Genomic DNA, 22,528 nt, shown 5'->3' with positions numbered 1-22,528 from the left:
GGGTTGAGGCGGGAGGATCTCTTGAGCCTGGAGAAGTTGAGGCTGCAGTGAGCCGTGATCATGCCACTGCACTCCAGCCTTTGTGACAGAATGAGACCCTGTCTCAAAAAAAAAGTTATTGAAAGACAATACATAATTTTATAGTAACAACAGCTAACACTTATTTTATTTATTTATTTTTTAGACAGGGTCTTGCCCTGTCACCCAGGCTGGAGTGCAGTGGCATGGTTCACAGCTCACTGCAGCATTGACATCCTGGGCTCAAGCCATCCTCCAACCTCAGTCCTCCAAGCAGCTAGGATTACAGGTTCGTGCCACTATGCCTGGATAATTTTTGTATTTTTTGTATTTTTTGAGATTATAGGTGTGAGCCACTGCCAGGCCACTAACATTTATTTTTAAGTGTTTTATATTACACTCTGGTCTAAATGCTTTACCTGAAGTACCTCATTTGCTTCTCAGAGCAGCCCAGTGACGTTGGTACCATCAATATATCTATTTTACAGCTGAGGAAACTGAGGCACGGGATAAAGTCATTTGCCTAAGGTTACACAGCTAGCGTACTGGTTATTTGACTATTGTCTCTATGCTATGATCCTGAGGTTGGAATTTGCAAACTATTTCCCAGACATCCCGGCTCCTCTTTCTGCGAATAAGAGGCACTGAAGGGGAACTGGAAGGAGTAAGAAGGCTCAGCCTTCCTGTTTTCTAGTGTTGTTCTGCCATCAGCGGCAGAAAGTTGGCTTTAGCTCCTAGTATCTTTGGCCGCTTCCAGCATCTTGGGCCACTACCAGCAGGAATCTTGCTTCACTCCCTCAGAGGAATCTTCAGCTGGGGTCCGGTGGGGGACCCTCTGTTCCTTTGCGGTCCAAATGCCAGGTGCATAGTGCCTCCCCTCTGAGGTCTGAGCCCTCTCCTCTGAAATCTTAGGTTCTAGTAACTTGACTTCTTCCTTTTGTTCTTACAATCCTGAAAGGCGGTAGGTTCTTCCTGCAGTTATTCATCTCTGCTTACCTCAGCTTCTCAGTTTTTCCTATTTTAGTCATCCAGCACCTGTGTAACCAATTCCTTGTATTAATCCTCTGTTTGACATAGTTAATGTGATTTTTGCTTTGCTGACTAAACCCTGATTATTACAGTAAGTGACAAAGCTGGGGTTCAAACACAGCAGTTTTGACTTCAGGACCTGTACTCTTAACCACTATTCGTATTATTCTCAGGTTTACAAAGTAAACATATAAAATTAACATAAAAAAGTAAACATGACTTTATATAACTCATGGGGCAAAGAGGAACTAAAAAATGTAACCTGTAATTGGAGTATTTAGAACTTAAATATGAGTACAGAAAAATTAAAACTTCTGTGACGTGTGAAAGCCGTATTTATTGAGTCAAACTGTTAGCCTTAGATGGTCAAACTCTTTAGCTTTAGCTACATTTATTGAGAGTCATAAACTCTTAGCTTTAGCTTTTATTTTGAAACAAGAAGGAAAACAACAAATAAAACATTTGAATAACTAGAGACATAGCAAAATAAACCAAAATAAAGCCAAAGGAAAAATGACACATAAACAAAGAAAATAAAAAAAACTTCTACAGTTGAGTTTTAAATATCTAACAACATTTTTTATTGAAAAGATAGGCAAACATAACCAGACACACTGGCTCACACCTGTAATCCCAGCACTTTGGGAGGCTGAGGCAGGCGGATCACCTGAGGTCAGAAGTTCGAGACCATCCTGGCCAACGTGGCAAAACTGGGTCTCTATTAAATATATAAAAAATTGGCTGGGTGTGGTGGCACATGCCTGTAATCCAAGATACTCGGGAGGCTTGAGGCAGGAGAATCGCTTGAGCCTGGAAGGTGGCTGGAGGTTTCAGTGAGCCGAGATTGCGCCACGGCACTCCAGCCTGGATGACAGAGCAAGACTCTGTCTCAAAAAAAGAAAGAAAGAAAGAAAGAAAGAGAAAAAAAGAAAGAAAGAAAGAAAGAAAGAAAGAAAGAAAGAAAGAAAGAAAGAAAGAAAGAAAGAAAGAAAGAAAGAAAGAAAGAAAGAAAGAAAATATAGGCAACAAACAGTTGGTCTAATCAAAATAAAATGGGAGAAAACATAAATTTATAAAATTAGGAACAAGAAATGGACATAATAACAAATACAGAGAATAGTTCCACACTTATGAGAGAATGCAAAATATGAATGAATGACAGTAAACCACTGATTCCCAACACTGTTTTATGGGTTGGGGTTACAATAGTTAATGAGATAAAATCTATACCTTCTAATTTTAAATATATTTGTGTGATTACTTGATTAACATTTATGTCCTAACCACCCTTCTGCCTCCATGACCCCTTCCCTTGCCAGTTAAAGAAATCTATGATTTTTAAAATAGGCATGTATCATGCCTATTTTTATTTATAATTTTGTCATTTTTTATTCCCAGCAACTGACAGAGCTTCTTTGCACATAGTGAAAAAAGCAAGTTGTGGTAGATTATATTCTCTATCAAATAAAATTACACACATGCATACACACCACACACACACACACACACACACTGAAAAATGCAGAAAGGATATCCAAGTACCTGTTGATAGGGTTTACTTATAAGTAATGAAAGCAACTGAGGTTTATTATTTTTTCTGCTTTTATATGTTTCCAAATGTTGCAAAATGATTATGTATTATCATAACCAGGAAAAAAGTTTTAAAAACAACCCTTCATCAAAAAAAAAAAAAAAAAGGTTAATATCAAACTGGAGAAAAAGGATTTTCCATTTATGTGATAATAGGTTTCAATTAATGTCATTAATAAAGAATTGAACATCCAATCTCAAGTTGTCATTCAGACACTATCACATCATTCTAGTATAATTATTTGCACAGCATTAATCAGTATCTGACATTTGTCTTGACTCTCTGGCTTATTTATTGTGTTCTCTTTGCCCTGACCCCAACATGAGCTCTCTAGGAAGGGAAACCTTGTTTATCCTGTTTTGCACCATATTGTTTAGTACATGGTAGTTCATTACATACTGATTGAATAAAGGAGCACTCTCAAATCAATTCTTAAAAATAAATGCTCCAGTGGAAAAATGGAAAAGGATACAATTTAGAAATGAAGAAATATATACATCCAATAATTACTAGATTATAAACTCTGTGAAGGAAAACACATGTCCATCTTCTTTATCATATTTCAGTGCCTAGCACTGTTTCAGCATATAATAGATTCTTAATAAACAACTGATGAATAAATAAATGAACAGGAAAAATTGTTCAACCTCACTAATTTAAACAATGACAACAATAAACACTATTCCTACCTAACAAAACGAAATGGATTTCTTTTCAAACTGCACAAACTCAGAGCTGGCAAGGGTATGGAAATAGTTAGGATTTAATGCCTTCTTTTAAGATCAAAAGCTCTAGCCAGGCACAGTGGCTATGCCTGTAATCCCAACACTTTGGGAGGCCGAGGGAGGAGGATTGCTTGAGGCCAGGAGTTCAGCATCAGACTAGGCAACATAGCAACACTCTGTCTCTACAAAAAATTAAGAAATAATTAGCTGGGCGTGGTGCTGTGCACCAGTCATACAGGAAGCTGAGGTGGGTGGATCCCTTGAAAGCCTCCGGTTATGATCATGCCACTGCACTCCAGCCTGGGTGACAGAGCAAGACCCTGTCTCAAAGGAAAAAAAAGGAAACAAAAACCGCCAATAGCTCCTTGAAGGCAAGGAGTGTTAACTATCTTGTTTATTTTAATAAACTTTCTAAAGTCTTGCACGTGGTGCTTAATAAATATTTGTTTACTGGATCAGTGAGTGGAGAACAAATCAGTATCAATCTCCTGGAGGGTACTTTGGTTCTCTAGCTGTAAAAACATTCATACCTTTTGACCCAGTTATTTCATTTATAACAACATAGCCTTAGAAAGAAAATCAGGGGGCCAGGCGTGGTGGCTCACGCCTATAATCCCAGCAATTTGGGAGGCTGAGGTGGGTGGATTACCTGAGGTCAGGAGTTCAAGACCAGCCTGGCCAACACGGTGAAACCCTGTGCCTACAAAAAATACAAAAATTAGCCGGGCATGATGGCAGGTGCCTGTAATCCCAGCTATTCTGGAGGCTTAGGCGGGAGAATCACTTGAACCCAGGAGGTGGTGGCTGCAGTGAGCCGAGATTGCACCATTACACTCCAGCATGGAAGACAGAGCAAGGGTCCTTCTCAAACAAAACAAAACAAAACAAAACAAAAACCAACATCAGGCCAGGCGCAGTGGTTCACACCTTTAAACCCAGCACTTTGGGAGGCTGATGCGGGTGGATTGCTTTGAGTTCAGGAGCTCAAGACCAGCCTGGGCAACATGGTGAAACCTTGTCTCTACAAAAATAAAAAAATTTAAAAAGCCAGGCATGGTGGTCTGAGAGGACTGCTTGAGCCCAGGAGGTTGAGGCTGCAATGAGCTGAGGTTGTGCCACTGCACTCCAGCCTGGGTGGTAGGTCAAGACCCTGTCTTAAAAAAAAAAAAAAGAAGAAGAAAGAAAATCAAAGAAGCATACAAGAGAATATTCATTCTAATTGTACATAAAAAGCAACATTTAAAAAAAATTGACAGTAAAGCACTGATTATTAAGCAGCCACTAAAAGAATATTTTGGAGAATATACAATGAAATAGGAAACTATGAAATGAAAAAAAAATTAAATATACAATGTGATCTAATATAGTAAAAATGTACTTATATATGGAAAAACGCTAAAAGGAAATTGATCAAAATGTCAATAGCAGTTATCACTGAGTGGTAGAATTACAGCTGACTTTTATTTTCTTCTATCTACTTTCTTCAATGAGCACATAATTACTTTCTTAAAATTCAAAACCCAAATCAAGTGGAAAATAAGAAGACAAGGCTCAGTTTAAAAAAGAAAATTAGGCTGGGCGTGGTGGCTCACACCTGTAATCCCAGCACTTTGGGAGGCTGAGGTGGGCAGATCACCTGAGGTTGGGAGTTCGAGACCAACCTGACCAACATGGAGAAACTCCGTCTCTACTAAAAATACAAAATTAGCCAGGCGTGGTGGCGCACACCTGTAATCCCGGCTACTTAAGAAGGCTAAGGCAGGAGAATCACTTGAACCCGGGAGGCAGAAGTTGCGGTGAGCCAAGATCACGCCATTGCACTCCAGCCTGGGTAACAACAGCAAAACTCCATCTCAAAAAAATTAAAGGAAAATAAAAAGGAAAAAGAAAATAAAATTTAAAATTTAAATAAAAAGATCAAGAAACGTCTTTTTTTTTTTTTTTTGAGACCGAGTCTTACTTGTCTCCCAGGATGGAATGCAGTGGTGCAATCTCGGCTCACTGCAACCTCCACCTCCTGGGTTAAAGTGATTCTCGTGCCTCAGCCTCCTGAGCTGCTATTACAGGTACATGCCACCATGCCCGGCTAATTTTTGTATTTTTAGTAGAGACGGGATTTCACCATCTTGGCCAGGCTGGTCTCGAAGTCCTGACCTCAGGTGATCCACCTGCCTTGGCCTCCCAAAGTGTTGGGATTACAGGCGTGAGCCAGCACACCCGGGCAAAAACTGTCATTTTTTTAAAAAGGACATGGTTCTTATAAGTTCGCGTCTGCTAAACAGTGGTTCTCAAACTTGAATGTGTGTTAGAATTACCTGAAAGGTTTGTGAACAGAAACTGCTGCCTCTGCCCCTCCCTCTTATTCAGTAGGTCTGGATGGGGCTCCAAAATTTGCATTTCTAACAATTTCCACTTCGCTAAAAGACAGCAACACAGAAAGCCTATATGGTGTAATGAAAATGATGTGGGTTTTGAGGTCAGTCTTGGCTCTGCCCTTTTCAAGATGTTTTGTAGAAACAGGTGACAGACTCTAACCCTGCTCAACCTCTGTTTCCACACCAATAAAAGTAATGCACACCTCATAGATGTATTGTGTGGGTTAAATGGTATGATTAAATACCCAACATAGTGCTGGACTTAGTTAAGGATTTTAATTAATGGTGGTCTCCTTTCCTTTGATTTCCTCAAAGATACAGCACACTGGGTTTATGGTGACATGATTTAGGTGTACCACAGGTCAAATCATTTCCTTCAAACCTAACAAACCATACATGTTCATCTGCTAACAAAATCTTCATGTTCATCTATAAAATTGGGAATAATATTATAACAGTATTTTCTTTGATAAAATAGATAATACTGTCTACTTTGGAGGCAAACATGAAGATTAAATAAAATAATATTGGCCAGGCACGGTGGCTCCCGTCTGTAATCTCAGCACTTTGGGAGGCCGAGGTGGGAGGATCACCTGAGTCCAGGAGTTTGAGGTCAGCCTGGGCAACAAAGCAAGACACCATCTCTATTTTTTATATAATTATTAAAAAAAAAAATAGGCCAGGCGTAGTGGCTCACGCCTGTAATCCCAACATTTTGGGAGGCCAAGGTGGGTGGATTGCCTGAGCTCAGGAGTTTGAGACCACCCTGGGCAACATAGTAAAACCCTGTTTCTACTAAAATACAAAAAATTAGCCAGGCACGGTGGCACACACCTGTAGTCCCAGCTACTCAGGAGGCTGAGGCATGAGAATCACTTGACCCTGGGAGGCAGAGGTTGCAGTGAGCCGAGATCGTGCCATTGCACTACAGCTTGAGCTACAGAGTGAGACTCTATCTCAAAAAAAATAAAAAAATAAAAAATAAAATAAATAAAATTAAAATAAAACAATAAAACAAGATAATACATATATTTTTTAATTCTGTAACTAGCATATGGAAGATACATAGTGTTAAGTGAAATATCCCAAGGTTTATAAATTTCGAGAGGAGAGCTTTATTTCTTATAAAGAGTTGCAGCCTGCAGGTTGGTGATCCTGATGGGCTGGGAAGTGCAGACTCTGGCACTGAAAGCGGGTATTTAGAGGGAGGAAAGAGTGGAACACAAATTTATGCCCAATGAGTTGGCTAAGAATACACATTTAAGAACTTACAGGAGCTTTGATTATTCACAAAGCAGGGGGCAGTACATGCATGCATAGTGAGTAAACATGCATGTTATATATGTCCTATGTTCTCTTTGGGGTGGAGATTTAACATTTAAATGCATTACAACTAGGTGAAGCAGAGGACATGAAGGTACTCAGTGCACGGCCTCTGAAAACCAGCCAGAACCAGTCTGTGGTTGGTAGTGTCTTACTAGGATGTTACTGAAATCTGTCTCTTGTCCAATCAAAGCTATACTTATGGTTTGTGGAACAGGGGTTGGGGGGATACAGTTAGTCAGCATATGGCGGTCAGTGAGTTACAATTGTTTCAATATTGCTTATCTCCAGGCCAGTGTCTATTTAGCTACCAGAGAAAAAGAAAAACCTTGTGGCAGTTAGAAGATGGTTTACTCTTCAAGTGTAGGGATGTGTGACTTAACCCTTGCCTGACATAGTCTTAGGTCTTGTTTATACTTTGGCATCTTATTGCCTCAAAGAGTCTGTTCCATCAGTTATAAGATCGCTATTGTAACAATAGTAAATGTCACTTTCTTTTCCCACTCCCTTTGAATATTTACCCATAGCGTCTTCCACACCTAGTTCAAAACACATCTAGGATACTTCAAATCAATTTTTCCACCTTAATCAGATAGCTCTGTTTTGTGTCACATTTAAAGTAAATTATTTACTTTATTTAAGTACTGCTAAGAACACACTCTATGTAAACTATTATACTGGACGCCCAAGGAGATAAGTGGAAGACGGTTCTCTGGCTTTGAGGTGTTTGGTTGAGGCAGCAATATACATTAAAAGTTGAATAGGAATGCAAAGCAGGGTGGGACAAATTCTACAGAAAGTGTGATAGTTTTGAGATTATAGTGGTTGATCTGTTCATTATTTTGTACTCAGGAACTAAAAAATTACTAAGAGTTGCAAGACCTCTGGTTTTATAACTGAGATAATAAGCCCAGTGACACAAGTGGTCTAAGGTCCCAACTATGACATGGCAGAGGTTTCCTGTCTCCTGGTCCTATGCTGCTTGTGCATAGGTTCCTAACTGTTCACTAGTCTTTTAATCAGTTAATGTTTGCTCTAAGTAGACAGTTTAGTATAGCTAGGTAAGAACTGGGCTCTGAAGCTAAAATGTTTGGGTTTGAATCCTGGCTTTGCTATTTACTGTGTGACTTTGGGTAAGTCACTAATCTCTTTGCTTTACTTACCCACCTATAAAATGAGTATAATAGTGGTACTTTACTTCATAGGGTGCCTTTGAGCATTATATACTTAATATATGTAAAGCAAGAAAAACTGTGGATTTGTTATTATAATTGCTATTTGTCTGTGAGGGAATGGAGGGCAAGCAATCTAGTCATCTGATTTTTGTTTTTTAAACCTCTTCCCTCAGCTTCTGATCAAAGCATTCATGTGGGTGTTCAATAAATGCATGTTAGCTACCTTAAGCGTATTGGGAGTTTTTGTATCACTGAAGTAAGACTTGAGATTTGTGTAAGCCTGGACTAGTCTGGTAACAAGAAAGTCTAGAAAGGTAAAAACTGAGCATCAGATTGATTTTAGGACCTAGCAGAGCTTCTTTAAAAAAAAGTCAAGACAAATAAGTGCTGAGAAAAATGGGGGTCAATGAGTCTAATTCAAAAAGAGCTTTCTCATCTATTTTAAGGTCTGTTTCAAACTTCCTTAGACAAAAATCTGGCCTTTTAAGGAAAGTGCAGAGAACATGTCTTCGTGGGCTTAGTTTGAGGGAATAGGTGCTGCATTTCACCCTGGAGGTGGCTTCGTGAATTTGTGAACTGAGGTGACAACACAGACTCTCTCCAGAAGAAAAGATGCTATCTCTACACGGAGTTTAATTACAATGGCACTACTTTAAACAAGGAGCAGCAGCAGCAGCAGCAGCAGCAGCAGCAGCACCAAACGCCACTGTTAGCCCAGTCAGAGCTCAGCTCCGTATTCAGAATGGAGAAAGCAAGAACCATTTTTTTCCCTGGGGCACCCTTCTCTACTCAAATACCGCTGAAAAAAATTCTGAGACAAGCACTAGGGAGTGGGGAGAGCGGGCGGAAATGAACAATAACCCATATTCAGGGGTTAGAAAAATCATATCAGTAAATCATGGCAGGTTTTTTTGTTTGTTTTTGGCAGGAACTTGCCACTCTTCAGCATCATCCATCAGGAAATCTAGGGTCGGAAAAGTGTACCAACTGGCTTTCCAAATTTTCTGCATTTGGCAGATGCAAATCACAGAGTCCATCCCCACCCTCAGCACTTGGACGGTATCAGGGAAACATAAGTATCAGTGGAAGAATCTTGAAGTGAGAAATAAATAACTGGTCAGGTTAGGGTTAGTGTTCTTGTGTGCAAGGGGGATAGTGAAGGTCAGGCTTTGGGACGCACCCACAGCGTCAGCAAAGGAGGAAAAATTAAGGGGCAGCATGGGCTGAAAAGCCCCCGAGTTTGAGGTCAAGCCAACGGGCTGGGCCTCTGGTATCCTAGGATCTGCCTTGCACACAACCTTTGGCCGTTTCTCGGTTTGAATCTCGCCTGTACACTTTCAGACGAGACACTGTCTTACTGAGCGTTCTCACAGCGCCTAGCTCAGAGCTGACCGCAGAGCCGGCTCTCAATAACCTCTAGACGCAAAAGCAGCTTTTGAGGTTAGGGGCGAAGGGCATCGGTTTTACTTATTTTAAGGCTGGCGCTCCGGTGCAGCCGGATCCAACTGCCAGCACAATGTTCCCGATCACTTCTCGCTTCCATTTCAGCCCAGGTGACGTCGGGAAACCCACAGGACCCACTAGGGTCTAAGCGGTTAAGCTGGCGTCCTTCGGATGTCAGTCTCGATCCGTTCGGAAACCACAAAATCCAGAATCCGTTGTGCCAGGAGGCCAGGCCGCAAATAAGATGGCTCCAGAAGAGTGGAACATACAGCGGCGGGGAACCTAGTCGTTGGCAGTTTCTTCACGGGATGTGTTTAAATTGCCGAGTCCCCATATACGCGCCACCCCACAAACCTCCTTCCAGGCCGTGGAGGCCACGGCTGCGCCTCGCCCGCTCCTCCAGGAGCATGCTGGGATTTGTAGTCCAGTCGCCGGACTGCGCCGAGCTACCTTTCCCAGCTTGCCCTGCGGCTCGGGTGATATCAACAGTCTTTTCCAGAACTCTGTCTGCACTGAGACCCCCTTCGCCCGGTCCTCTTCTCGCCGTCTACTCCTTCCCATCTGTGGCGACAGAGCGGCGGTTGCAGGAGAGGCCCCGGTCCCTCGCCGCGCCGCCCCAAGCGGCACTTCCGGCGGCGGTTCACTTCCTGGTTGGGTGGATGGAGCCGGGCGGGAGCGCGCGCGGGGGAGGGGCGGCGGGTCAGTCTCCGCCCGGCGCTCCCGGGATCAGCTGGCGGGCGGGCTGGAGCCGAGCGCGGCCCCGGCTCTCGCTGCAGCGCCGCCTCCTCTCTGCGTCGCAGGCCGGCCCGGCGGCCGTGACAATGTCGCGGGGCTGGTAGCTGGGCGCCGGCCGCCGAGCCGTCTCAAGTGGGTGCTGCCAGGATGCTGCCTCGAGGGACGGCGGGGAGACCCGGGAGGAGCGGGAGGCAGTGCCCGGGAGGGTCGGCGCTGCCCCAGCAGCTCGGATCCCTCCTTTTTCCGAGCTCCCGGCTCGGGGATCCCGGGTTCTGGGGCCGGGGTCGCGTTTTCAGCCCCAGGGTTTTTCTCGCCAGGAAAATATATGAAGCGTTTCCCCAGGATGATGGCTTTTGCTCCCCCTAGGACTCAGCGGTTGAATTTTTAAGTGTGTTACTGATTCATCCTCTCTCTCTTCCTCTGTCATCACAGGTTTAAACTTACACGAATCGCTTTCTGGAGGAGGAGGGGACCCGCCGCGCGATTGACACGCATATTCCTATAGGCATCCTCCCTCAGCCCCCACCCCCACGGCCGGATTCGGGTGGCTCCTCTCCGAGCTGAAATCCGAGAAGAAATCCTTGGATCTCTTTTCTTAAAAAAAAAAAAAAAAAAAAAAAAAATCTAGAAACCATCGGTATTTTGCTTTGCTGCTCCCTATTCGCAAGATGAAGAAGTTTTTCGACTCCCGGCGAGAGCAGGGCGGCTCTGGCCTGGGCTCCGGCTCTAGCGGAGGAGGGGGCAGCACCTCGGGCCTGGGCAGTGGCTACATCGGAAGAGTCTTTGGCATCGGGCGACAGCAGGTCACAGTGGACGAGGTGTTGGCGGAAGGTACGGTGTGGCTCAATGCGCCGTAAATTAAAATCTTGTGCTGATGCTGCAGTACTGTGGTTTCTAGTTGTTGCATGTATGAATGGGCTTTGACCAGTTGACCCTCCCTTCCCCCTTCACTTGCCCTGTGAGTCATTGTCCTTGAGAGATTTAAAATTGAGATTTGAAAGTGACTGGGCTTATGGGGGTGTGGGGAGGTTGCCGAAATTGTTTACGTTAGTGGCCTTTTATTTTTATTTTTTTAATATTGAGAAGCCAAATTTTGAGGATCACACAAGAAAATGTATGTGTGAAAGTGTAAAGCTTTATGCCAAAGGCAGGGTGATGGGCTTGTCATCCTCCTAAAACTTAAAATCTTGATGTGAAGGCTGAAGGGTGTGGATGGGGGGACTTTTAAGAAGAGAGGGGTTTCTCCGTCTCCTACCCAACTTTCCTACTTCCATGAGCAGGCATTGGAAGGAAGGGAGGATTTTCGGAGAATGTGAACGTGTTTTTCCAAGGGCCAAGGCTCTTGGTGGATTTCACTAGTAGGTTTGTTTCCTGACCCAACTGTAATCGGGTCCCCAGGATATAGCAAAGATAACAAAAATTATATAAAACAAATGTGGTTATTCTGAACTCAGTCTAGTAGGCCCCTCTTCCTCTCGCTTTAGTTTTTTTTTTTTTTTTAAACCAAAAGAAAAATTACTTGAGAGTGGCTCTGATTTTGTTTTTTCACTGTCAGAGAGCATGTTATTTAGATCTGCTGTGTAAATTCCTCTGTGTTTCATCTGTGTATCTATACTCGCGTAGATATACATCTTTTTTCCTCCAGGCTTTCGGGAAAGCTTTGCATGTCTCTTTTGGTAACCTTAACCTCGACCTTCATAATTATGCCAGACTCATACTTTTCACAGCCCATCGCCTGCCTAGTGTGCTTTTATTTTTAATAAAAGCAGCAATTTCCTTGGCATGAAGCAGTTCAGACTAATTGGATGGGGCCGACCTGCTGTAGGTTGTGTTATAGACCGAGAGGGGTTGGAGGAAGGGAGAGGTCTCTATTACTGCAACATGGTGGTGGAAGGGAACAGTTTTATTACTGAGGGAAGAGAGAAAGCTAAGAGGCCTCTTTAAAAAGGGGCGTTTTGCAAACTAAAGTTGAAGCAAGGGTCCTGACCTGGGCCTGGGAAATGCTTACCATGGTGGGTGTTGCAGGCTGGTGGGTGGGTTTGGAAGAGGAGGAAACTGTGTTTGGCTCTCAGCTTGTGTAAGCACTGGATTCAGCAGGGCCCAGTTTTCTGGGAATAGAGTTGAAGCCTATACTTTAAAAACACGATTTTTAAAAAAGATGCCTGACAGTTAATGTCCGTGTGAAATTATTGCTCTTCTAATCTCAGTACTGCTCTAGCTGGGCTTTATCTGGGGCCTGAGTCACTGTCCCTTTGGATCTTTCCTGTGGGCTTTGGTGCAGGTTGGGAGATGCTTCTGTGCCCGCTGCCAGATCCGCACCTTGAGTCTGATCTGTCTCTTTCATCCCTGTGCCAAAGCCCTTAACTGCAGTGGGGTGGAGAAATGGTGAAAAGGAGAGTGTGTCAGAGAGAAATCAGGAGAAATGAAGGGCCACAGAGCACTTTCCTCCCCTCTGAATGGCCTCTGCTGACCTTATAGCCCACGAGCATTTTGTTCAGCTAGGATGTTGTCTCATCAAGGATGATGCTGCCCTAAGCGGTGCATGTTCTCCAAGTGTGAGAAGAGTGATAGGGAAGAGAAAAGGCAAAATTGGTCTTTGTTACCTAGGCTGCCTTCCTCTTCTCTGGGATTCATCCTTGAGAACTGCGCATCATGTATTGTGATATTTTTACATGGAATTTAGGACTTGCAGCTCTGCATTTATTCATTCAGCAGTTTATGGAGTTGCCTGTGAAGTGCCAGGTGCTGTGCTAGGTTCTGGGATATGCTGTTAAACCAGAGCTGGCCTTTACCAACTGCTTTAAAAGATGGAAAATAGCCAGTTATAGTGGATTGATAAATACCATCATAGAGATAAACTTAGGGTGCAGTGGCCCCCAGTTTTAGGGAGCCCAGGATCATTTTCTGAAGGAAGTGACTGAAGAGTGAGTAGGAGTTAGTGTGGTGGCACTGTGGGCAAAGACGGAGTAGCAAGAGAGAATGTCACGTAAAACTGGGTCTGGCTATGCTGCCCTTTTTGTGTTCTTTGGCTTAAGTTGAGTTTGAATTTGTGGTTCTTAGAAGTATGTAGAAATGTAGGAGCCAGTATACAAAGTATTTATGTAGCACCTACCAAGTCCAAAGACCGTATGAAGTTCTGAGATGAATAAGGGAGGTCTAAAGTGTGATTGAATCTGCCTTTAAGGTTCTGCCAATGAATTTGGGAAGATGAGGCATACATTCACACATACAGTAGCATGGTTACCGGCACTGTCTATAGAGTCAGACAGATCTAGGTTCAAATTCGGATCTGTTCTTTACTAGCTGTGGAACTGTAGGCAAGACATTCCAAACCACTCTTGAATCTCTGTTTCCCTGTGGCAGTGGTTCTCAAAATGGGGCATCCTTATCACCTGCAAGCTTGTTGGAAATGGAGATTCTTAGGCCTCACTACATAGGCTGTGAGTGTGGGGCTTAATAAGTTCCTGGAGAGATTCTGATGCAAGGTCAACTTTGAGAACCACTGCCTAATGGGCTGGTCATGAAGATTAAATGAGGCAATATATATAATTCACGTTTTCAGGTGTTCAATAAATAGTAGCCATTACCTACCAGCAGCATTATACATCATATGTATATATGTGGAGAGAGAGAGTGTGTGTGTGTGTATGTGTGTGTGTGTGTTAAAGGGGAGTGGGAGCAATGTGAAAGCTAGTTGAGCTACAGCAATCTGAAGCAGTTCCTTTCCCCCATTGTTAGGGGATAGAGCCAGATGTTCTTTGCAGAGTCCTCACCAGCTCCTTAAAGGCTTAACAGATGTTTTGGGTAGCCACGCTCCTTCCCTGCGCCCTCTTCCCTGTGAGTCCCCCAGTGCTGACCTGTCTACAGTCCCAGCCAGAGTGGTTTAAGGACCATGGGAGTTGTACCCTGGGTGCCCAGAGCAGTGGCCAGGCAGTTTAGGGAGGAGTGGTGTGAGAGCCTTCAAAACACAGACCAGATTACCGCCACATTCCACTGATGATCTCTTTTTCTCTAGTGTGGGTATTGGTGTGTGCTTTTTCGTGAGGAATTGCAAGAACCCCAAGGAGCAGGTGCTGGGCAAGACAAAAAGATGCCGCACTGCCATATCTCCCCTGGTATATCAGCCTTCCTGGCCTGGTTTCACTAACTAGTCCAGCAGGGGCTGTTTGGGGGAAGTGAAGGCTTTAAGTTATGAGTTTAGAGGAATATGGCTATTTCTAGGCTGGGTGCCAGGGAGAATATTTTCTTTCTAGCTTTCTCAGCGAAGATGCCATGATGAGATGCTAAATCATGTCTAAGTTAATAGGCATATGATGTCAAGGGAAGATTTGGTTTAAGCTTCCAGAATGAGCTCAATGGGAAAATTGGAGCAATGTTCAAGGAAGGCTTGAGAAGCTGTGCTTTTATCATACTTCCTTAGCTATACGAGGACTTATATCTAAGCTTTAAACAATAAATGTTTATTTATTTATTACTGTATTCAAGACAACATTCTGGAGCTATAAGGTGGACTAGATGGCTCCTCAGAGCAGTTTTCTAATTTATATTCAAGGAATCCAGGTCCAAGGCTGATGAGAAGTACCAAATGTCCACATCAATAAACTTTGATAATTTCTCCCACCTACATAGCGAACTAGTAAGGCTTCAAAATGTGTGTGAAACCACCAAAAATTCCATTAAAGGCACCTAATTCTAATGTGTTGGTGGTATCAATATGAAACACATATGTGCCTCTTTGTGGCAGGCACTGTATTAGGTTCCAGAGATCCTGAGATGGATGGGACACAGGCCTGACTCTTAACAGAGCTCAACACCTGAGATAAGTGTCCAGCACTTAAGCGTGGCCTTTGACATACATACCTTAGGTGGCAAAGGATGTTATGATAAAGAGCCTGGGGGTGAGAGTTCGCAGGTGACATGAAGTTTGAACAGGAATAGAAATTGCCCAGCAGATGTTTCAGATGGGGGTTACCCAGGCCCTCTCAGGCTGAGAGAATCGCATAGGCAAAGTGGTGAAACAGCATGATACATTTTGAGAATACTGACTAGTGTTACCATTTTCATCAGTACACATTTCCTCCCCAGAATCAAGGAAAGAAGGACAGAGGACACGGAGTGGTAGAATGAAATTCTTTAAGTTGCTCCCTGGAGGTGCTTGCTGCTTACTTTCTTCAGTGGCCCTGGACCTTTTGAATGACTGATGAATAGATACCAAGAATGCACGGCTTCCCTCCTGTGCCTCAGCCCTGTGCCAATTGTGGGGAAAGGGAGCAGCGAGTGTCTGGGGAAAGAGTGGTCCCAGAAGGTTTGATAAGAGGCTAGAAGCTTGAGCAGAAGCAGGCAGGGAAGGGAATTGACCAGTGTTACCGAAAGTTATGAACAGGGGAGATAATGAGGATGTTTGACCAGAGCAGAAGGTACATTGGAGAGAAAAAGAAGGACGAATTTTGTGGAGAACCTTGAGTGCCAGGCAGAGAGATTTAGTTATAAGCACCTGAGACCTTCTCTTGACGCAAACACCAATTTGATCCCTCCCACTTCAGATGTCTTTGCCTGCTGGGAAGTCTGGCTTTTTAGAGGCAACTGCAGATTTTCAGGGGGTGGTTTGTGAATGGTGTCTTCTTCCTGGCTTTGGGCATGATGACGGTTGTAGCTTTGCTAAATATAACCAAATCTAGAATTCAGAAATGAAGTCCAGAATAAGCAATTGCCATGGTCAAACTCTTTCTTTCAGTCTTTCTAACAAAGTCAAGCTCATTTAATAAGAAATAATAATGAAGAGAGAGCAGCAGTTTCACATGGCTTTTGAGTGGGAGGGTATGAGGGGTGACATACACTTGCACCTTGATAGCTGAAACGCCATGTAGAGTACACAAGAAAGGTTTGATAAATACTAACAAAACACACAAAAAGTACTACTGCATCAGAGCCGTCATTTTAACTTGCAATATTTGAATGTTGATGCTTCGGAAAGGATACTAGTACCACCTTCATCTTGCACCCTTTGAAGGATGCATGCCTTCTGAGCCTACTTAGGAGGTAACTGTGACATTTGCATCTGAAAGAGAAAAAAATGATAATAATAGAAACGTGTCGTCTATTAAAGTAGCATCTAGCACTGTGAGCTAGCAGAGACTCACCTCCGGTCTATTTTATGGAACCATATTTTGGTGTGGTGGAAAGAATACTGCATTATGAATTGGGAGATCAAGGTTTGTCAGTTAATTCACTGCCTTATTCAGTAAATGTTACTGAGCATTCACTATGTGCCAGGTATCATGCAGAGATAAATGAGACATGGCTGTGCCTTGAGGACCTCACAATCACAGGACTTCAGATATGTGAGCAAATAGCTGCAGGTGCTGTGCTGGAGTCATGTAAAAGGGCTGGGGAACAGACCCAAGGCAACAATTTTGTGAGTTGGGGAGTAGTCAGGGAAAGCTAAAGAAAGGTGACATTTGAGGTGTGTCTTCAAAAATGAGGACTTATTGCTAGATGGACAAGGTAGAAGAACATTCTAGGCAGACAGAATAACATGGCCAAAGACACAAAAGCAGCTTACTGGGGAGCTGTATGTTTTGAGATAGTGATAATCTATTAGTGGCCTAGGGCTGTGCTGTTCAATACAGTAGCCCACTAGCCACACATGGCTATTTGAATTATCTAAAATAGGCCAGGTGCAGTGGCTCACGCCTGTAATCCCAACACTTTGGGAGGCCAAGGTGGGTGGATCACCTGAGGTCAGGAGTTTGAGACCAGCCTGGCCAACATGGTGAAATCTTGTCTCCACTAAAAACACAAAAATTAGCCGCGCGTGGTGGCGTGTGCCTGTAATTCGAGCTACTCGGGAGCCTGAGGCCGGAGAATCGCTTGAATCCAGGAGGCAGAGGTTGCAGTGAGCCGCGATGCCGCCACTGTACTCCAGCCTGGGCAACAGAGTCAGTGTCTGTGTCAAAAAAAAAAAAAAAAGAAGAAAATAATAAATTATCTAAAATAGCAGTTCATCAGATACACTAATGACATTTCAATTGCTTAATAGTCACATGTGGCTAGTGCTTACAGTTTTGGACAGCACAGGTAAGAATATTTCATCATCACAAGTTCTGTTGGGCAGTGTTGGTCTAGAGCAGTAGTCTCTAAACTTTTTGGATAGAATAGTGCTGTAGTTAAAAAACATGCCATATCTTCATGTATGTATGCTTGTTTATTTGTAAGTTATATTCATGTCCTGCTATCATTAGCTGATATCTGAAGTCACATTATATACTTAGGATGAAGTTCATCATAAATGATAATGGATGCAAATCTATATTTTAAATAATCTCAACAAGATTTTGGTTAACTTATTCAATTGTGATTGTGTCTACATTGCAGTGTGACTATGCATGAAGAGTATACTAGGAACAGATATGGCAGCTCTGCCATTCTCTTACTCATTTTTGATTGCATTATCTTTAATCCAAGTTTTTTTTTAGTAGAAATCTTTTTAAGCCTCTAGTTTGTTTTGTGAAGATTAATTAATTTAAAACAATGTAATCAGCGAATCCATTTAACCAAGCACACATGAACTATACTATATCTCAGTGTGCTGTAAAGATGTCACCCCATCAGCCCTCAATAGTGGACATGTGAGTGAACATGAACTGAATGGGAGGGCTAGTGTTGGGCCATATGTTATATATTAACAAGAACAAAATTTTATTTTTTCTAAAGTTTTAAATGTAAGATACACATAACCTAAAATTTACTATCTTAATCATTTTTAAGTGTACATTTAGGTGATGTTAAATATATTCATAATGTGCAACCATCACCACCATCCATTCCCATAACTCTTTTCATCATGTGAAACTGAAATTGTACCTATTAAATGACGACTCTCATTCCCACCTCTCTCTAGCCTCTGGCAACCAGCACTCTACTTATTGTCTCTATGATTTTTACTACTTTGAGTACCTCATATAAGTGGAATATTACTGTATTTGGCCTTTTGTCACTGGTGTATTTCACTTAGCATAGTGTCCTCAAGGTTCATTTGTTTTGTACCGTGTGTCAGAATTTCCTTCCTGTTTAAGGTTCAGGAATATGCCATTGTATATATATATATGCCACATTCATCATTCATCAGTGGACACTGGGTTGCTTCTACCTTTTAGCTATTGTGGATAATGCTGCTACAGTTATGAACATGGGTGTACAAATATCTCCTCAAGACCCCGCATTCAATTCTTTTGGGTATATACTCAGAAATGCAATTGCTAGATCATACGATAATCCTGTTTTTAATTTTTTGAGGAATTGCCGTATTGTTTTCCACAGCAGCTGTACCCATTTTTCTTTCCCATCAACAGTGCACAGGGTTCCAGTTATTCCTCATTCTCACTGACACTTGTTTTCTGTTTTGTGACAGTAGCTATCCTAATAGATGTGAAGTGGTATCTTCTTACACTTTTGATTTGTATTTCCCTAGTAATTCGTGATGTCAAGCATCTTGTTATGTGTTTATTAGCCATTTGTATATCTTCTTTGGAAAATGTCTATTTAAGTCCTTTGCCCATTTTTGAATTGGGTTGTTTGTCATTTTAGGAGTTCTCTGTATATTCTGGGCATTAATTCCTTATCAGATACATGATTTGCAGATATTTTCTCACATTCTGTGGGTTGCCTTTTTACTTGGAAAATCTTACTTTTTAAAATGAAAATAAATAAAAATAGAAGATCCTTTATTTTCTTTGTCTACCCCAGTGCGTTATCATCTCGTGCACTACTGTTTTGAGACCATTGTGGTCTAGAGCAGTGGTTCTCTACCTTTTTCTGTTCCTCAAAAAAAGACCAAAAATATTGTAATACTTACATTACTAAGAGAAGACTAGAACACAGGTAAAGATGGTGAACTTGATGCAGCAAGGTTCCATGAAGGTGCGGTTACAGAGAAAGACTCAGTTAAGAATAGTCTGTCTTCACGAAATCTTTCATAACCATTGCAGTCCTCTCTGATCTCCTTTCCTCAAACCCAGAGTTTAGAGACTGCACCACAGACCCCAGCACTGCAAGAAATATGGAATTGCCTTGTGGGGTTCACTTGTTTCTTGTGTGTTGGTCATACCATGCCAACTAGCAGGGCAGGAGCCAAGTCTTCCATTACTTCTCTATTTGCTATAGCATCTCAGACAGAGAACGTTTGAGATGCGTAGTAAAACCTTGCTGCCTCTTTGACTGGCAGGACAAGCTGCTCTTATGCGAAATAGCCTTATATCTACATCCTCTCATTTCGTGATTGCATCATCCCTGCAGAGGTAGAAGGCATGGTTATTACTCCAGCTGTACAGATGAGGAAACAGTGGCTGACATTGGTTGGATGACTTCTTCAAAGTTATATTGGCAAGAAGTAGTATTGAATGAACTTGAACCCAAGGCTCCTAGCTACAAGTGTAGGATTCTTCCTTAAAATTCTTCCTTGTACAAAGGATCTTTTCTCATAATATTTTATATATATATATATGTGTGTGTGTGTGTGTGTGTGTGTGTGTATATATATATATATATATATATATATTTTTTTTTTTTTTTTCCCCCCCAGACAGAGTCTTGCTGTCACCCAGGCTAGAGTACAGTGGCACAATCTTGGCTCACTGAAACCTCTGCCTCCCAGGCTTAAGCAATTATCCTGCCTCAGCCTCTCGGGTAGCTGGGACTACAGGCATGTGCCATCACACCCAGCTAATTTTTGTATTTTTAGTAGAGGTGGAGTTTCACCATGTAAGCCAGGCTGGTCTTGAACTCCTGACCTCAAGTGATCCACCTGCCTCAGCCTCCCCAAGTAGTGGGATTACAGGCGGGAGCCACCGTGCCCAGCCCTCTCATAACATTGTTGACCTTTAATAACCAACCCTTTCCAGCTGAATCTCCTTATGAGCTTTTCAAGTCAGATAATGCTTCCGTAGCATTTGGAGGTTGCTCACTGGCTTAGTTCCTCTGGGCTGCTGTAACAAAATATCAGAAACTAGGTAGCCTATAAACAATAGAAATGTGTTTCCTACAGTTCTGGAGGCTGTAAAGTCCAAGATCAGAGTACCAGGATGGTCAGGTTCTAGTCAGGGCCCTCTTCTGGGTTACAGACTACTGATTTCTTCTTCTTCCTTTTTTTTTTTTTTTTTTTTTGAGACAGAGTCTTGCTCTGTCACCATGCTGGAGTGCAGTGGCGCCATCTTGGCTCACTCAACCTTTGCCTCCCGGGTTCAAGAGATTCTCCTGCCTCAGCCTCCTGAGTAGCTGGTACTACAGGCGCGCACCATCATGCCCAGCTAATTTTTTGTGTTTTTAGTAGAGACGGGGTTTCACCATGTTGACCAGGATGGTCTTGATCTCCTGACCTCATGATCTACCCGCCTTGGCCTCCCAAAGTGCTGGGATTATAGGCGTGAGCCACAGCGCCCAGCACTGCTGACTTCTTGATGTGTCCTCATATAGTGGAAGGGACAGGGCTGCTTTCTGGGACCTGTTTTTGCCCTTTTTCTTTCTCTTTTTTCTTGGGGCCTCTTGTATAAGGGCATTGATCTCATTCATGAGGGTTCCCCTCTCAAGACTTAATCACCTCCCAAAGGCTCCACCTTCTAGTAACTTGAATCCTAGTACCTTGGTGATTAGGATTCATACATTCAAACCAGAAGCACTCAGATAGGGGAATATGGGGGGAATTTTTTTAAAGCTCAAAGTCCATATTCAGTAAATGATAGAGTACTATTACAGCTCCCCTCAACCAGGGCCTACAAAGACTTGCCATTCTACCTTACTTTTAGTGGTTTATTTCTTCTTCTTCTTCTTCTTTTTCTTTTTTTTTTTTTGAGATGGAGTTTTGCTCTTATGGCCTAGGCTGGAGTGCATTGGTGCGATCTTGGCTCACTGCAATCTCCGCCTCCCAGGTTCAAGTGACTCTCCTGTCTCAGCCTCCTGAGTAGCTGGGATTACAGGAGCCAGCCACCATACCCAGCTAATTTTTGTATTTTTAGTAGAAACAGGGTTTCACCATGTTGGCCAGGGAACTCCTGACCTCAGGCAATCCGCCCGCCTCGGCCTCCCAAAGTGTTGGGATTACAGACGTGAGCCACCATGCCTGGCTAGAGGTTTATTTCTACAAGTAGCTAGTTTGTGCAGAAAATTATGCAAAGATTTTTAACCATAATAGGTTGAGAAAGATTGCTATTTCATTGAAAAATTTTTTTTGTTTGTTTTGTTTTTGAGATGGAGTCCCGCTCTGTTGCCCAGGCTGGAGTGCAATGGCGCAATCTCGGCTTACTGCAAGCTCCTGGGTTCACGCCATTCTCCTGCCTCAGTCTGCCGAGTAGCTGGGACTACAGGTGCCTGCCACCACGCCTGGCTAATTTTTTGTATTTTTAGTAGAGATGGGGTTTCACTGTATTGGCCAGGGTGGTCTCAGTCTCCTGACTTCGTGATCCACCCACTTCGGCCTCCCAAAGTGCTGGGATTACAGGCGTGAGCCATTGCGCCTGGCGCTAGTTCATTGATTCTAAGAAAGCAAATTTGAAAATTAGGTGATTTGCCTAAAGTCACACCGCCAATTAGGCCCTTCTGAGCAACTCCGAACTCCTGTCTCTTCCCACATTAGTCAACAGTCATTTGTGCTACCTTGGCACTACTAACATTTCGGTCTGGGTAACTCTTTGTTGTGGAGGGCTGTCTTGTGTACTATGGGATCTTTAGCAGTATCCTTGGCCTCTACCCACTAGATGCCGGAATTATATAATACATACACAACCTACTGTGGCAATGAAAAAATGTCTCGACATTGCTAAATGTCACCTGGGGGGCAAAATTGCCTGTTTTAGGGAACATGTGTAGTTCAGCATGTTTGTATATGTTCTGGTCTTCTGTTGGTAAAGTTGAAGTAAGTATTGCAATGTTTTTGGTCTTTTTTGAGGAACAAAATGGCCTACATAAATAATTCAGATGTTCTGTGTTTATACCCAAAGCAAAAAAGCCTTTTCATTTGCTGTGAATTTAATCACTCAAGAATAATAAACTATTAGCTTGTAAGGTGATACTGGCTGTAGCATTTTATACCTGCTTTCTCCCTCCTTTATTATTTTTATTATT

General features: G+C 42.8%; 1 protein-coding gene across 12 annotated transcripts in view; it reads left to right on the top strand.

Annotated features, from left to right (window-relative positions):
* LOC105465203 (AP2 associated kinase 1) overlaps positions 1-22,528 on the top strand; it is a 223,190-nt gene that overhangs the window by 28,020 nt on the left and 172,642 nt on the right. For 3 of the 12 annotated variants that reach the window (XM_071076856.1, XM_071076855.1, XM_071076854.1), the window contains exons 1-2: positions 10,387-10,546; positions 10,847-11,245. In XM_071076856.1, the coding sequence (XP_070932957.1) occupies positions 11,083-11,245 (163 nt within the window). In that variant the 5' untranslated portion in view covers positions 10,387-10,546; positions 10,847-11,082. Of the gene's footprint in view, positions 1-212; positions 308-10,386; positions 10,547-10,600; positions 11,246-22,528 lie in introns of those variants that run through there. The other 9 variants (XM_071076851.1, XM_071076853.1, XM_071076847.1 and 6 more) reach the window with 5 other exon arrangements.

This window comes from Macaca nemestrina, chromosome 13 (assembly GCF_043159975.1).
Source record: "Macaca nemestrina isolate mMacNem1 chromosome 13, mMacNem.hap1, whole genome shotgun sequence".
NCBI classification, from domain to species: domain Eukaryota; kingdom Metazoa; phylum Chordata; class Mammalia; order Primates; family Cercopithecidae; genus Macaca; species Macaca nemestrina.
Note: the sequence above shows the minus strand (reverse complement) of the source record. Positions and strands in the feature narration are given on the sequence as shown.